General features: G+C 42.1%; 1 protein-coding gene across 3 annotated transcripts in view; it reads right to left on the bottom strand.

Moving 5' to 3' along the window:
• LNX1 (ligand of numb-protein X 1) overlaps nt 1-16,331 on the bottom strand; it is a 73,164-nt gene that overhangs the window by 31,516 nt on the left and 25,317 nt on the right. For all 3 annotated transcript variants that reach the window (XM_027676385.1, XM_027676386.1, XM_027676387.1), the window contains 2 exons: nt 3,988-4,229; nt 2,229-2,384 (listed from right to left, as the gene is read on the bottom strand). In XM_027676385.1, the coding sequence (XP_027532186.1) occupies nt 2,229-2,384; nt 3,988-4,229 (398 nt within the window). The remainder of the gene's footprint in view (nt 1-2,228; nt 2,385-3,987; nt 4,230-16,331) is intronic.

Here is a 16,331-nt window from a genome sequence, read left to right on the forward strand (position 1 = left end):
TAGGACCAGAGCTTCAGCAAGCACAGGGTAGAGCATACTGTAGTTATCCCTAAAGACTGACCAACAGCTTTAATTAGAAGTCCAACTGCAGACTGCTCAGAGCAGCTGAGGATTTTAAAAAAATAATAAAAGAGGAACATATACAGAGCTGGAGAAAAAAATCAGCCTCCAGCTGTCAGGATAACTGCTACAGAAGGAAGTACATTCATTTCCTCCTCCAACAAGAAGAAACAGAGAGAGCCTTTGAAATGACATTACACAAAGCACCTGTTGCAAAGAACTGAATAGAGATTTTTGTTCAAGTTGTATTGCTGCAAGTTACTTGCTTGCATTTTTTAAAAATTAAATGTGTAATCAAAATGCATTCTTTGCAAATGTAGTTAATAAAGTAATTTAGGTACCCAGCTTCTGTGATCTCATAGTTAAGAGTAACTGCTTATTAAGTAATTACATGCCTACCTGGTTTTTCCAGTGCAGCCGAATACATTTGCAAGTTTACAGTCATGCTTGGTGCAGAGGAATGAAACCGCAAGCAGAGCCAAGGAGAGAATGACAACCTTGACACTGTCAGTGGGACCCTGGACTGACTGCCACTTCAGGGCCCCATTATATGTTCCTTAAAATAGAGACAGCAGTACTTTTCATTCTGTTGGAAATGTAAAGGCCAGTGTCATCTACACACCTCCTTCTGTTAATGTCTGGGCTACACTGGGCTACTGCATAGGTGCTGTTGACATCCAGATCATCCACACACTCTGGACATGAAACCAAGCTTTCAGTGGAAGAGTTACTAATGCCAGCTATATGCCTAGGCAGATAGCGGTCATTAAAATCGCGGTGTCCCATTCTGAAAAGGTGTTTTTTCAAAAGTATGGACTTGAGACGTGCAGAATTCCACTCCTGAAGAAAGGCAAACTTTTGCTTACAGTGGATTGAAGAGTTGCTTGGGAATGAGAAATATATCTGTCTGCCCATATAGAGATATAAACAACTTATTTGCAAAACTTTACTTGGGGAAAAATAATAAAATATTTGGGACAGTAAAGTTATTAATAATGTTTCCAGGTCAAGGAGGATATTCATATTCCTCTTATGGAAAAGGTTCACAGTTTTGAATAACCAGGTATTATTTTGGCTACATCAGCAAGTATGTGAGGTAGGAGAGTAAGTACCACGAACACAGCAACATAAGTGAAACTCTCCTGAAAGAATAAGCAAATAAAGCAGAATACTGAACATGGTTCTCCAATTCACCACTTCAGGAACAATGATGCTTAGAAGTAGCATTTGGTGGACTTTTGTCCTTGTTTTGTGTGGGTTTCAATAAGAACTTGAATACAGAGCAAAGGGAAGTTGGATATTTTGTCTTCTTAAAGCCTGTATCCTGGACATTTGGTGTCAGAAGAGACATGAGTTCCTGAGGCCTCAAGCAAAGGAATAATAAGCTCACTGAAGACCTTGATTAAGGCAATGATTCCCACTCTATCATCACGTCCTATTGATGCTTGAATGCCAATGTTGGTTTTATAATTATGGTTCAGAGTGATTAGTAACATTTGCTTATTGCTTTGAGAATGTCAAATGTTGTGTTACTGCCTGCCAGACCCCTCATCCCTGACATGCATCACGCAAACTTGCCTCTCCCCCTGTTTAAGAGCAGAGTATTCTTACCTCATCACCAGCCTGGGTTGGGTAATACAAGTCTGTCACCAAGGATCCCACAGAAATGCTGGAATAATTACAGTACTTTGCACTTTCATACCATCCTCCCACTGGGAATTCCTAGTGCTTCGTCAACATTAGCCAAAACTTATTAACTTCCTATAATGTATGATCACTGTGATCCTTTTGCTTTAGGGGGACAGGCACATGCTGATGAAGACTTGAACAAAATTACAGAGCAAGTCAATGACAGCTCCAGTAATAGATCCCAGACACTAAGATCCCACATCCCATGTGCTAGATACTGGGCTGGCTGTAGCATTCAGGCTGTTACCAGAACAGCCCTACATGAGGTCCCACACATCCCAGCAACAGTCCTGCCTGCTAGTCACTTACATATTTTTAAATAAAAAAAATAAGGAAAGACTGAGTTTTCTGTTTGTTTTTTTTTTCATCACACACAGTCCACCACATGAAAGGCATGTCAGTCATGGACATCCGGTTCCCATGTGGATAGGATCCCCTACCCCATTTTAAGTGATAACACAAGGAGAACAAAGCATTACCTTCCTCTCCAGCAGCAGAGTTTCCAACAGTTTCCCTTTCACGGTCAGTCTGGTTGGAAACAGCACTTCCACTTTTTGTCCTTCGAAGCACACTGAACGCCTTGTTTATTTTTTTAAAAGATCTGCTTCTTATAGTGGAACGTTCAAAGTGTCGAGCTGCAACAGCAGGAAAAAACCAAATCAATACGGTTCAGCAGTTCTGGGATAGAACCATAGCATTTCTGCAGCCCTTGGCATATGATGGGCTATAACATCAACAGCAGGGCTGCCTGCACTTCACCTTTGTACCTGAGTCCTGCTGATACTCTAAGGCTGCACCCACCCGAATCTGGGTCCAATTACCCTACCTCGGTTCCACACCCTGGAATTGCCTCCTTCCCTGTCTGTTTTGCCAGCCACAAAGAGACATCTCCTGTGAGTGTGGTAGCCTTGGAAAGAATAATCCTCTGCCAAGACAAAATCTCAGCAGCAATCCTGTGAAAAAAGCAAGTAAAAGGAAGAAGCACTGCCCTTCCCAAGCTATACAAGTGTGAAAAAAAAAAGCTGGAAGTTGTTGTTAAAAACTCTTCTTGAAAAAAAACCCCACTACTACTACTGCCTCAAAACCTTGCAAGGCTTCCAAAGCCACCAAGGATTGCCAACAATTTCATGTCAAAAATTCAAGGATTATCAGGTTAAGAGGGATCAAATATGTCACATACTCTGACCTGGGTAAGGCAATACAAAAGAAAAGTCATAATACTTTCAAAACATGTTGCTCTTTTCCATCCTGCTAGACATCTTCATGGCTGTTGCTGTTCTGTCTCTTCCAGATCTGTATGTTAGCCAAACATTGTAATCTGATAGTACAACATCCCCTTAAACCAGACTGTGGCCTCTAAACTCAATAAAACTGACAGGATTTATTGAGATTCTGGAGTTCTCTTCTTGCATTCTCCCTTTCCTCGCCTCTCCAGCTCCATGCACATAAGAAGAAAGCGCTACTCATTTTCTAGTCTTTCTTCAGCCCTTCATCAATTCTCTCAAGACACAACTGGTGCAACAAGGTGGGCTATCCATTTTGGTTTTAGAATCCTCAAATACGCAGTCTGAAGTCAGAGTTAATACTTCTGAGTCTGCCTTTGGCCAGGACTTGCTTTTCAAATATGGCACTCATCAGAAACGGGTGCAGGGTCACAGGGTGAAAGATCAAGGCAAGGTTTCCTGATGCAACTTGTCCCTGACTGTGGTTATTTCAGCAGGACCAGCTCTTCTGAGCCACACCTTCCTGAGAAGCTGGCAGACATCTCCCAAGATCCTAGGGCAATTCTTAAGGCGTATTTTTCCTACAAATACTTGGCAACTGCCGAATACCGTTCCAAACAGGCTTTTGGGTAGGTGCCCACGTCCATGGGGGTTACCTAGGCCACCATGCTCTGGTGAAGCCATTACACAGCTACACCATCTCCCCAGGACATCATACATAACATTTAATCTTCCAGCTGAGCTGACTTGTCTAAATAATCTTTCTTAAGACTTGCAGTTTGCATGTGTGCAGCTAGTCTATCTTCAGCTTGATGCTGCCCCTGGCCAAGCCATTTTGTTTTCAACTCAAATCTGTTTGGTCACTGAGTACACAACTGGATATACGATGTAAAATGAAAGCTTTCAATATCCTCCCCCCCCCTTTTTTTTTAAATCCTCCAACAACCTATATTTTGCAGAAAAATCTATGTTGAAAGAGGCCACCAGGTTCTGAAGCCACGTTTTCAGTTCTTACTTCTGTTTCGGTTGCTGCGGTGCAGGTCTCCGGGGCTGCTGCCCAGCTGGCTGTCCTCCGAGGTGGGGCTGAAGGCCGGGTTCACCAGCCCTGGCTCATCTGTCATTAAGGCGATGGCTGCAGCTGCTGAGAGCTCAGGACCCAGGGCAGCTACCGCTAAGCTGGAGCCATGGTCCGGAGAGCAGTCTTGGGAACGCCTCTTCCGTTCCTTGGTAAGGCCATAGTGAGATGCTCCTTTACATCTAAGGAGAAGGGAGGGAAAGAGACACATGATAGCAAGTTGCATTTAAATGCTGCATACTTATGGAAATTATCTTGTGTCAAGGAATCGCTTGGAGTACAAACTGTGATGACTGTGGTGACCAGTGAAATATGGATGATTAACAAGAGGGAAAAATGCCAATCCTGTCATGTTACACAGAATCAAAAGGAAGGAAATCTGTCCTTCAAAGAAGCTGAGTTAACACCTTACATAGAAAGACTACTGCTGGTCAAGGAAAAATAGAGAGCCACAGCCTGGCATGTAGTCTCATGTGTATAAACAGTTACTGCAGATGCAGGATGACAGGAACAGTAGGGGGCTAATTAAATCAGAAGCTGGAGAAATAAAAGGTGCTTTATCCTATCCTGCACCCTGAAAAACCCTCCCAGTCACCAAGGCAGGCACACGTGAAGCACAGTACTGTGGTCTGTAGAGACCAGCGCAATCAATGAAGGGAAGGCTGCAGGTGGGAGCTCAACACTTGAGAGCTTCAGGAATCCACTCCCCATAAGGTGCCCATACAGAGCACTTACTACTTGAGCTGCACCTGGGGAACTGTTTTCAAATTCAGCCACAGAGATGAGGTTGCCAGCAATGCTATTCCAGCTCAGTTGAGATACTAAAATAGACAGGTCAGTGCCTTGACAGAGGAAGGGGTGCAAGAGGTGGTAGGTGGGTCCCACTTCCTCTGCAGCCCCACCAGTGACAAGGAGGAAGTGCAGGGCTCCCACCAAGGTACTGAGAGTAGATCCTCAGACCTCAGACCAAGGTCCTTAGGTCAGCCTGGGATTTCATCAGCTTGAGGAGCTCAAGGCAGGTCCTAAAATACTTCTGAAGGAAAATCCAAATCCTAAATCCTAACTCGATCTCCACAGTGACAAAATCCTCTGTTTGTGGTGGACATGCATGTTCCCAAAAAAGCTGAAGATAAAGCAATATAAGAGGCAAATTACAAGCCTGCTTTGAAACCAACTTACTGGTTACTGCTCTAGATTCATCCTAGACCGTGAAGGCAGGACCATGTGTGGCATTTCTTTTTTAAGACGCATTAAAGTCGCTAGAATGAAATTGAAGGTCGCTGTACTCTTTATGAGCCAGTATTCAATAAAAGCTATAAAATAACTGAAAATACAGAGTGGCCAAGGACACGGCACCTGTGACTTTTCTCCAGCACCTCTTCTGCCCAGTGCCCACCCACTAGAACAACATTCACTGCAAGAGAAAAAAAATCATCTGCCTTTTAATCATAATCTAATGAGCTTGACCTACTTTCAGTTACTATTATCTCTTTCTTCATAGCAAAGGCTAACTGATGACTTTCATGAAAGTGCCCTGTAGGGCAAACTCACAGAAATAGATGTAGAAACCCTTAGGGATAGAAAGCTCTTCGTAATATATGGCATGCACAAAAGGCAACGCATAATACATGCAGTACACAATGCTAGTGGGTTAAGTGTCACGAAAAGAAGTAGTACACTGAACAGAAGCCTTGGAAGAGAAATGATTTATGGAAGCAGTTTCTGTGACAGAAAGAAAGAAGTCACAGAGCTCTCTGTATTAGCTTTAGAGCAGCAGTTTAATTTCTCCTATGGTATTGGCTTTCGATGAGACAATTGAAAAACCTTTTTTGGCACTAAATTATGATTTACCATCATTTACCTCATACCACTTCTGACAATGTTCATCTTAAAGAGGGGAAAAAGCCCTAAAGCAAACTGTGTCATATTGATGCAACTATGTAAGGGCTTTGTATATACTTTAAGGCTTGGATGGGAATGGCTGTAACAGAAGTTATTTCTGAAACCTTTCACAAGCAAAAGGAGGAATCTCAGTAGAAAATACTCTTATGGAAAAGAAGGTTGGTCAACTATTGCAGAAGACCGAAAAAAGCTATTTAAGGCACCTATTGCAAAGCAAGACTGCAAAAATAATTATCTAAAACAGAAAGGAAGAGCTCTCCTGCCTCCTCTACAGCAGGTATTTTTCTATTCCTTCCAGAAAATGGGGGGTGACTTCCTCACTCCCCCAGAATCCTACACCGTGGCAGGTTGCTCTCCTTTAGATTTCACAAGGAGCAGAAGCACAAAGGCCTTTCCCTCTTGCTGCTTATCTAAACTTCTCCAATGCGGCATTTTGGTAACCCATCCTTGACATCTCCCACTTGCAGTCAAGTCACATTTGCTGATCCAGCCTATTAATTTTCAACAAAATAGTTAAAAAATAGTCTAAAACCACAACACAACAAAGTGAACACAAAGAATTGGCTTTGTGGAGAACTGTTTGTTGTTCTCAGAAGACAGTCTCTGCTTTACAGTGATCCTGCAAAGATTTAGAGTATAAGAGATATTCCTACTCCTCCACATTTTATTTCATTTGCCTCTGTTTTCACCATGCCAGTAAAGTTTCAGTAGCTGATACTAGAGCAGCAGCCTTGTGAATGGATCCTCAAATACAGATGATTTTTTATATTTTGTGAGTTCTATGAAGATCAACATGAAGACCAGAAGTGGCTCTGCCCAAAGATTCCCAGCTATCTGGATTCAACCACTGCCTGGTGCCCATCTGCACTTTACTACCAAAGACTTCACTTTCTGTGGAAATCCTCACTTGCTGCTGCTGGCTGCACTGCAGACATTCAGTCAATAGCATCAATCCAACAGCAATGAACAGAAGACAGTTACTTTGAATGTAGAGAGGACTGACACAGTTTAAGATGTGGCTTATTGGAGAAGACAAGTTGTCATGACACAAAGCACAAAGCACATCTTTCTAACTCTGCCAGAAATAGTTAAAAGAGAACCGAAGCTCTTCAAGTGTGAGCATTGAAGCTATTTCTTAAATAATTGTGGCAGGCATAAATGAACACAAATCAAGCCTGCTTTCTTCAGATTAACACAGTGTCCTTGAAGAAGAAAAAAAGTCCCAAGACCTCAAACTTGTAATAAAATCTGCAACGGCATCTCTTCACTTTCATTGTTTTGCTTATGCTGACACTGCTGTGATAACAGAAAACAGAAGAAATTACTGTCTAAGTGGAATCATATTTATAGTGTCTCAGCTACAGTTTTTCCATATGGTTGGATTTGGCTCCCAGAAAAGAGGAATCCATAAAACAGTTACATGCCAGTACTAATTATCTCTCTCATTGTGATTATTAATCACAATGTCTGATTTACAGCTGGGAGAGCAGGATACCTGATTAACATAGGCCAGTCAGAAAGTGAACCCAACACTGTCTGCAGGCCAAGGTGAACTACAGATTTATGTTCCTTCTCAGTTGCACTGGACAGCAAGTACATCCATACAGCTGTACGATACTGAAACAATTTGAAGGCCAAATTCGAGAGAGATAAACAGACATTAATAATGTGTGTTGTGCAGTTCATGTCATTAACGCAGTGTCACTAGGTGCATACAGGAAATTGAGAAAATAGCTTCTTCTGTTTGCACAGCCTCTTTTATGAACCAGAAATATGCCGCCTGAAATTCTGGCCATACGAGCTAACCACTAGGCAGTGGAGAGCAGTGGTGGCTCCTGAAACTTCACCCAGGACTGCAATTCTGGCCAGTATCAACACTGGCAGCCACAGGGGAATCTTTGCTCTGCACCCTGCTCCACATGCAAGGGAGGCTTTGCACTCCAGGCTTCAGGAGCAGCACATCCAAAGCGCTGGAGCAAGGACATCTAAAACACCATGGCTGCCTTAACTTAGTCCTACAATTTGTAAAAGCAACCTTCAGTTAAACTCAAGGCCAAAAGAAACATATTCACATCATTTGAAATTCAAATCAAAACAGTGGTTTGAAAACAGATTTTTCCTTGCAGCATCCCTGACTTGCACAGCAAAGGAAGGATTGAAAGTGAGGTTGACCTCAAGGATTTCAATTACCCAGGCTGACATAGGGACAAATGTAAAGCCAAAACATAAGCAAGGACAACTGCATGGATTTTTTCGCTTCTCTTCTAGTGATCTAAATGTAACAATACCACAGGTAAAAAACATGTATGTATTTGCCCATGGAAGGGGATTGGAACTAGATGATCTTTAAGGTCCCTTCAACCCAAACTGTTCTATGATTCCATGACTTATAATGCATTTTTTCTTAAAAATGCCCTGCTTTCTGTGTCACTTCACAGGCTATCCCCCTTTCTTCCTGTCTCAGACTTGACTGGGTATGAAACAGGGGAAAAAAGTGAATCTAAAGAGTCACAGTGCCTGTGAGCCAGGTCTGACACAAATAAACAGAGCAGGAACCCTCCCTGCCCAGCTCCAGTGGTGCTTTCCCAACCTCACTTCCAGCACACTCATATTTTGGAGCTATTTTGCTTTAGTACAGCAGCCGTGGACATATTGTCTGAATGAAATTAAAAATAATGTATACAAAGCACTTACGATTGCCCAGCAGAAGAAAATACTGCATAATGGGCTGTCATTGCTGATCCAAAACTAAACCCTGATCAAGGTAGACAAGTATGTTTCAGCTATGCTCTCACTGCAAGCAGCCTCATTCCTGTGTAATTTGGGCTAGACACAAGCTGGGATCCAAAGTACCAACAGTGTGTATCATACTCCCTGTCACACAAATGCTCCCGACTGCTCTGGTACCCCTGAACTGATTCAGTGGAAAGGCTGAGGGAGCAACCAAAGCTGATCAGCAAGGAGTGTCCTGGATAACCTGGTGCTGATTAACCTCACTTGTGAGACTCTGGTGAGAGGCTCCTGCTGTGCCTGGGAAGAAAGGAGAGGGGGGTTTGAACTGGAGAGGCTGACTCACAAGAAGGTGTTGACAATTCCTGCCCCACGGGAACCATTCTCACCATGTGTGCATCAGCAGTGACTGACACAACCCAAATACCCACCACATGGATTTCAAACACCTAAACTCTAAAGTTTTCTGAAACTCCATCATGAGGAAGTGAAGTGACTTGATCAGCTCTCGGACAGGGATGACACCTTTCTTCTGATCTTACTTTTGCCAACTGTGCACCAGGAAATGTAGCCAAAAATGAGAAAGGAGCAAGGCATCTAAACTCCAACCAAATCCCATGTTACAGATCTAAGCTAAAATGGACCAAATGCACAGTCCCCATCAGGACCAACCATACGGGTGCTGAAGAGGCCAGAGACATCAGTGTCTTCAGCAGTGAAGGTGACCACTACGCTGCTGCTGTTTGCACCCAACGATGTTATATCATCCTTGCTCAGAAAACTGGCTTCTGTGAATCCTCATCCTATGTGCAAAATTTCTCTCTTTTTTTTTCTTGTTTTGTTTGCTATATAAGCAAATCCATCCTGGAACTGAATGCTTAACATCAATGATTTTTCCTTGATAATTCTGAGTTCTTGCAAGGAATAACCACTGTGTGAATGCTGCATATGAAAAAAAGCTTCATAAAGAAGTATCTAATTTTTTAAAATGTATTTGCTTTTTCTGCTTTTCTTAAAGAATATCAAGAGCATTTCTCAAGCTACTCTAATCACCAGCTATGGCTAGAAAGGTCCAGCCTGCATTAAACATTCCTCAATATTGATAAAGTAGGGAATGAACCACCTAATAAGCAAAGCTTAAAGTCCTGGATTACAGTTTCCAGTGAACACTTGCTGAAAGACAGGCTGCAAAAAACATATCTAAGCACGCAACTAGAAACAAGCTGTTCTCTGCACCTGCACTTGAATTCCATAATGCCAGCAACATTTCCAAGTGCTTACCACTGCTGTTCTGTGCCCTCTGTACCCTGGTGTATCGGGACGAAGTTGGAATGTTATTATTTTTGGTCTGTGTTTGGCCCTAGCCACCGGCAGAAGTTTATGCTTTTCTCCTGCCAAGTGCTCTGATAAAGCAGTGGACTTGGCCTTGGAGGGAGAACTTCTGTGTAAACTGTTTTAATTGGTCTGTTGTGATTGGTCAATGGCTCATCAAGGGCAGTTGGAGGACAAAGTGATGAGGAGGGGAGGAAGGCTCGCCCCCAGACTCAATTAAGAAAGACCCCCAAAACACACTGCGCCTGCGTGAGGGGATTTCCAAAGTCCTCACGCATGCGCAGAAGAGATGTACTTACATAACTGGGAGGTGGGACTGAGGGCCTCTGGCTGGGCGGTGCTGGCCACACCTGGGAGGTTGTGGCCACTCAGTTAATGGTATAAAAGTTGATAGTGCTTCCTTGGAGGGGGAGCTAACTTCACATCAAGGACAATGTTGCCTTTCGACGGAGACACCTGCCAGTCTTGTGAACTTACTGCCTCTCCAAGGATGCCGCTTTTCATATGGGTAATTATGGGCACGCCAGGTCGGTAAGATAACTTTATGGGCAACAGCTGGGTAACTGAAGCTTATTCCTCTTCCCCTTCCTCCCTTTTGGGTTTGTTCGTTTTGTTGGCCACTTTCTCAGTAATAAATCTTGGTTTTTGTGAAGCTTTCAACGGTGTCATGGTTTCAAGCTTCAGTATCTCCTTCGAACCTTACCTCCCTCTCCCTAATACACCTGGCATTGATGCACTTGGGTATCCTGTCCCTGATGATCTCTCAGTGTCAGAGGCTTGCCATCTTGTCTGGGAGGAAAAATGCTCATTTTTCATTTAACTTAAGTGGGAAATTGTCTCAGTTACTACTGCTCTTTCATTTCAATAACCTTATAAACAAAAGCCTTTTAGAGACAGCTTCCTGACACCGGGGGCATCAGGGCTAGCTGGGAGGGTAGCATGGGCCGGTGGCATGAGCCCTGCTGCCTCCAGAGGGTTGAAGATCAGCAATTCCTTCCTACGCTTCCATAAACACTGCTCTTTTTGGTGTCAGCACAGAGATAGCTATGATAGAAGCTAAGATGAGGCAAATAGCTTATCTACCTAGTTGTGAGAGAGATTTTCTCATGTTATTTCCTTTCTATTGTCAGCCAGGGGCCTTTGCTATAGAATAAACATGGAGTAGATTTAGTGGTTCTATATTTCTGCTTTATTACTGTAGTGGTTTGAGCCAGGTTTTCCCCCTGAAACTCAGAAAGTGGTAACCCCCAGGGGGTGGTGACCCTTGGGGTTTGACCCAATCAGTGCTCCTGCAAAATATAAACATATCTGTGGAGACCGGAAAAGAAGGTGTGGTACTGGTTGTGGAAGAGTGGCCATGTTGTGAAGCCACGAGGAAGGGGCTCAGGGCCCCTTGGGGGCAGATAAGAAGAAAGCAGCAGAGCTGCCGAGCAAGAAGAATACAGAGATCTCTGATGGAGAGAGACAGAGATGGAGTTTCGGGGTAAGAACTGGACAACCCAAACTCCCCAAACTCACTGGAGACTCCTCTGAGAGAGAGGAGGATGATTGGACTCACTTGAAGAGTCTTGGAGTGCAGTATGCATTACAGAGAGGAGCTAAGAAGCTCTGGCCTCCTGAGAGATAAGCCAGGACGGCCAAAGGAATGTGTGTGTGGGGGGTGACCTTGGACCCCCTTGCTGCAGCTTCAGAGAAGCTGGCAGCCATCTTTGAGTCAGAGCATGGGAGCTCTGTGAAGGGGCTTGAATCCCTCTGAGGATACCAGACCGTCACAAAGACCCCGGTGCTTCGTGATATGACCGTGGTGGAGCAACCTTGTCTGGGGTGAAGCAGCCCACGGAAAGACCCTTCGTTTGGCGTCGAGGGGCCGAGAGGGGCTTGGAGACCCCCCTCGTGGGCATTGGCAAGGATCCAGCTGCAACTGCTTCATGAAAGACACAGAGAGCCTGCTGCCTAGAGACACCTGCTGCTGAGAGACTGGAAGGGGTCTTTTCTTCTTCTTCTCTCCTGGACTTTTATTTGGAGGGAGAAGAGATTTGGCCCACTGTAAATATTATTGTCATGGTAGAGATAGAAATAGAGTTAAGATTATATGTAATGTATTATAGTATAAGTATTTATTTATTTGTACAGTCCTGTAATATATTCCTTCCCCCATATTGAGTCTTGTGTTTTTGTCTGGAAAACCCATCTCACATGGGGTTGAGATGTGGGAGGGGGGCTAAGAATCAAGAACTGGATTTTTGGGCACTTTCAAACCATGACAATTACTCTACAAATATTTATAAAGGTCCTCATAACATTTATTTCTTTAAGCTAAAGTTATTAAGCTTAAATATGTTCCCACAATATAGGAAAAACCTCCCAAATACCTATCTTTTTCAGTTTAATTTCTGCCTATTCCTGTTATGGTTTCCCAAGGTTTTTTTCCACACTTTTTTGTATTAATGAAGACATCACAATTCAATAAACTCTGGAACTACCTTACTAGCAAAGCCTAAAGTTGTGCTTTGTCCTATCTGTAAAGATCTGACCCCAGGGAAGGGCTGTCATTTTTACAATGCTTTTGCACTAAGATGCTGTCAAACAAAATATATTTGTGCATTATATAAGGAACGTGGGCAAGAGTATTTGTATACTTACGTTTCCACATCAGCTACTCTGTATAAATTTGGGTCCACCACTAGGAAAACGAGTCACAGTTCCCACAGATTAAAACAAGTAAGGTTTTCTAAGCATATGAGGAAAATAAATATGGATCATTTTTTATAATTACAATTTAGTCCTCAGCTACAGTGACATATTCCCATTTCTGTGATTTGTTTGCTGAGAAGAAGGAGTAAGCATGGCTAGTAATTTTGGTACAGGCCCTTGAAAGTATTTTGCATTGATGAAGAATGGAATTGCAGTTCAGAGTTCAGACCCCACAGTTTCTAAAACTACCTACGGACAGCGAGTTGGTGCCAGGCACAAACTGAACAAACATTCAATGGAAACCAAATCCCTATTTCAAATTTGACTGCTCATACCAAGAGAAGGGAGGAATCTCCACATTTCCTACTAGATTTCAGGAGAGATGAAAGAACTTGGAACACATTCTTAATCTTAAATAAATTGTAGAGTTTTAACTTCATGTACATGCTACCAAAGTGTCATGTAACATGTGGTTTAAGTTCTTTTCCCCCTTCTCTTTAAAGCTCAAAAATTTGTATTTCAACCAGCATCATCAGCATCTATTATGAAATCTTCTGAAAGGACCATTAACATCTATCATGGGAACAGGGAATTGTAAGAAATAGGTAAACAATACTATTTGCCTGCAATTGTGGGCAAAAATCACGTCTGGAATTATTGTGCAATGATCCCAGTTGTTGTTGGGACTATGTACAAATTGTTGGTCCAGATCATGTTGTCTTTCTCTCCTGACACTTATTCTAGGCCATTATTCTGTTACTGATGATTTTGAAACTAAAACTGTACTGATTTCTCTTCAAGGTTCAATTATCATTTCAAGTTCTAGTCTTAAAAATATTCCAACAAATTGCAGCTGTCTAACACAGAAGAGAATGGAATTGTAAACTGCTAGAGAGAGCTGAGAGGGGCAAGTCAGTAGCCAGGCTGGAAAATGACAACTCTTTTTTACAGGTTAGCATGCCCTCTGTGTTTGCATAACATAACCACTACTTTATAGAAGCCAATATTCACAACTGACTTTGTGGCTTCGCCTTCCCCACTTGTGTCCAAGTCACAAATGCTCTCAGAATGCACAAAGGCATACCAGCAGCCTGTTCCCACTGCTCACATAAGGCATAGCCTTGAGTTGCTCCCAGAGCTTCTCTCTTTTCCAATGCTGCCTTTAAATGTAATGCTCGTAGAGCAAAAGTAGACATCGAGCAACAAAAGTGAGTAGTTAACCAGGGTGAAAGACTGCAGTCAGCCTAGTATTTGCTCCTAGATTACTATAAACAAACATTTGTTATCACAAGGAAGTTACTGGCCAGAAGTACAGAACCAGAGTGATTTTGTGTGAGGCAAAACAAGAGCTGTATTTATTTATACTGAACTTAATTAAAGACTGAAGCTCCCTAAGAGTGATCTACATATCTCATGCAATCTACTCACACCAGCTGACACAAACAAGGAAAACAGAGGGAGCACACTATCTCTAATTCTTGGTAGGTGGTCAGTTAGTGACACAGCAAGGAATCTATGAGTAACTGGTTAGGAGATTCAGAGTAAAATAAGAGAGAAAACTAAGACACATGGAACTAGCATTTTTGAGCTGATAAGAGCCTGTAAACCTCGCCGATGGCTTCTAGTATTTATAGCATTCAACATATAACACATAATTTAAACCCACTAATCCTGTTCAAGTGTTGTATTAAAGCATTGGAAACTCCTCTTGACTTCAGCAAAAGTGGAGCTTGATGAAAACTTTACCAGGTTCTTTCATCACCTTCCAGAATGACATCATTATCTATAAAACATACCTAAAGCCTCCAACCTTTATCATTCTTGAAGAAGAGTAAAACTTGAATGTTGTTCCAAAAGAAAGTGAGAAAACAAATTAGAAAGACCCTTGAGAGGTTTCTTCATGAAAAATTTGGGTACTTCTCAATATTTGTATGTTCTTTTATCTACTGAAGTTGTGCAAAAGGGAGCAATCATGAGCAATATGTGTCAGTTGGGTGTTTGGAAAGCAATGTAAGACCTGCCATCAGCAGCTTTCAGCTTTGTATCTGCTTTTCAAGCCCATCCAAGACCACTCAAAGAACAGCACTAGCATTCTGCTGGCAATATTGACCACTGATTTTGCCTTATACTAATAAAATAATAATAACACAACCTTTTTACAGTAGGAATTCAGACTGTACATAATGAGGCTGCAGTGATCACTTAAAATATTTCTCATTTAGAACACTAACTAAAAAAGATGAACCTAAGGAAAATCGCAGCATATATACACAAAAGCTAAAAAAATATTAATCCTACCAAAATCAAATTATCTGTGACAAAAATAACAAGTGAAAGGAAAAAAAAATTCTTAAGGTATTGCAATGCTGTTCTTCATAGTACCACACAATCCAATATGCCACATTTTTCAAATTATGCAGGTACACATATAACTAACACTAAGAATAAGCATTCAGTCTGTTGATTCATGTGCTTTTCATGATTATTGTTCAGTGTTTTGATCACTGGATTATATTCAACAGGTATAACTAGTCTCCTGGAACTCAGTATCTCAGCATTGTCTTCCCCTCCTACTATCCCCACCTATACTATAAAAGCTTCATGATGCAGTGAGCAAAATATGCTTGCAATGGGACAAGCAGTTTTGGTTTTTTAACAAGACTGACAGGATCAGTGTAACCCAATTCTTGCAGCTACAGACAGAAGAACCTGCCAGAGAGAAACTTTGAATTTACATGTACTTAGCACACATTTATTTTTAAAATAAAACTAACTACAATATCTGCTATGTCACAGACTCAACAGGCCAGCACTCCTGAAAGTAGGTTTGAGGCTTCTGTTGGCACAAAGCAGTGACACATGCACATAAATCTCTAGATATAAAATAATAAAAAGGGACGACTGTGTTCAATTTCAAAATGTTTTCAACCCGGCCCTTGGGTTTACTACTATGTTCTCCACTGGAATCTGAAATTACAGGAAACAAGGGAGCTGCAGCCAGTAAACAACTAATTCTGTCTTCAGACTGTCTTGTTCACAGAACATGCTATGGACAGCCACGTACAGCTCTAGCTCTTGTGGCAGTTCTCTCTGACCATTGTGACATGAAAGTCACATAAGATCCGTTTTAGGTCAGCATGGGTATCTAAATTATATTGCTAACACACCTTAGTACATATCAAGCTCTAAACAGATATTTGTTTCCTCATAGGGAAGATCACAAAAAGGAGATCTCAGCACACCACAGCAGCTGAAAAACCACAGAGATCCATATCAGATGCCCATCTGAGTGTTGAGCAAACATCTCTGCTGGTACAACTAAGTAGCTTTTTAAAATGTCATATATGTTTCCCATAATCTTATCAAACCAAATGTCTAATATTCAACAAGGACCCCAAATCAGTCCTATAAGTAAACTGCATGTGACTCATGAATCACTGTGTCTTAAGACCCTAAAACAACATGGGCTTCTTGTAGCGATGGGGAAGGAAGAATACAACACTTCCTAGTGTGTGTCAGAGCTCAGTTTCAGGGTTTCGGCCTGAATGAATATCGACACTGGCATAAGGAGTACATAAATCACCCTATTGACTAAAATCTCTTTTTTTTGTGTGTGTGTGAAGATA

This window comes from Neopelma chrysocephalum, unplaced genomic scaffold (genome assembly GCF_003984885.1).
Source record: "Neopelma chrysocephalum unplaced genomic scaffold, ASM398488v2 Primary Assembly neopelma1_42, whole genome shotgun sequence".
Classification (NCBI taxonomy): domain Eukaryota; kingdom Metazoa; phylum Chordata; class Aves; order Passeriformes; family Pipridae; genus Neopelma; species Neopelma chrysocephalum.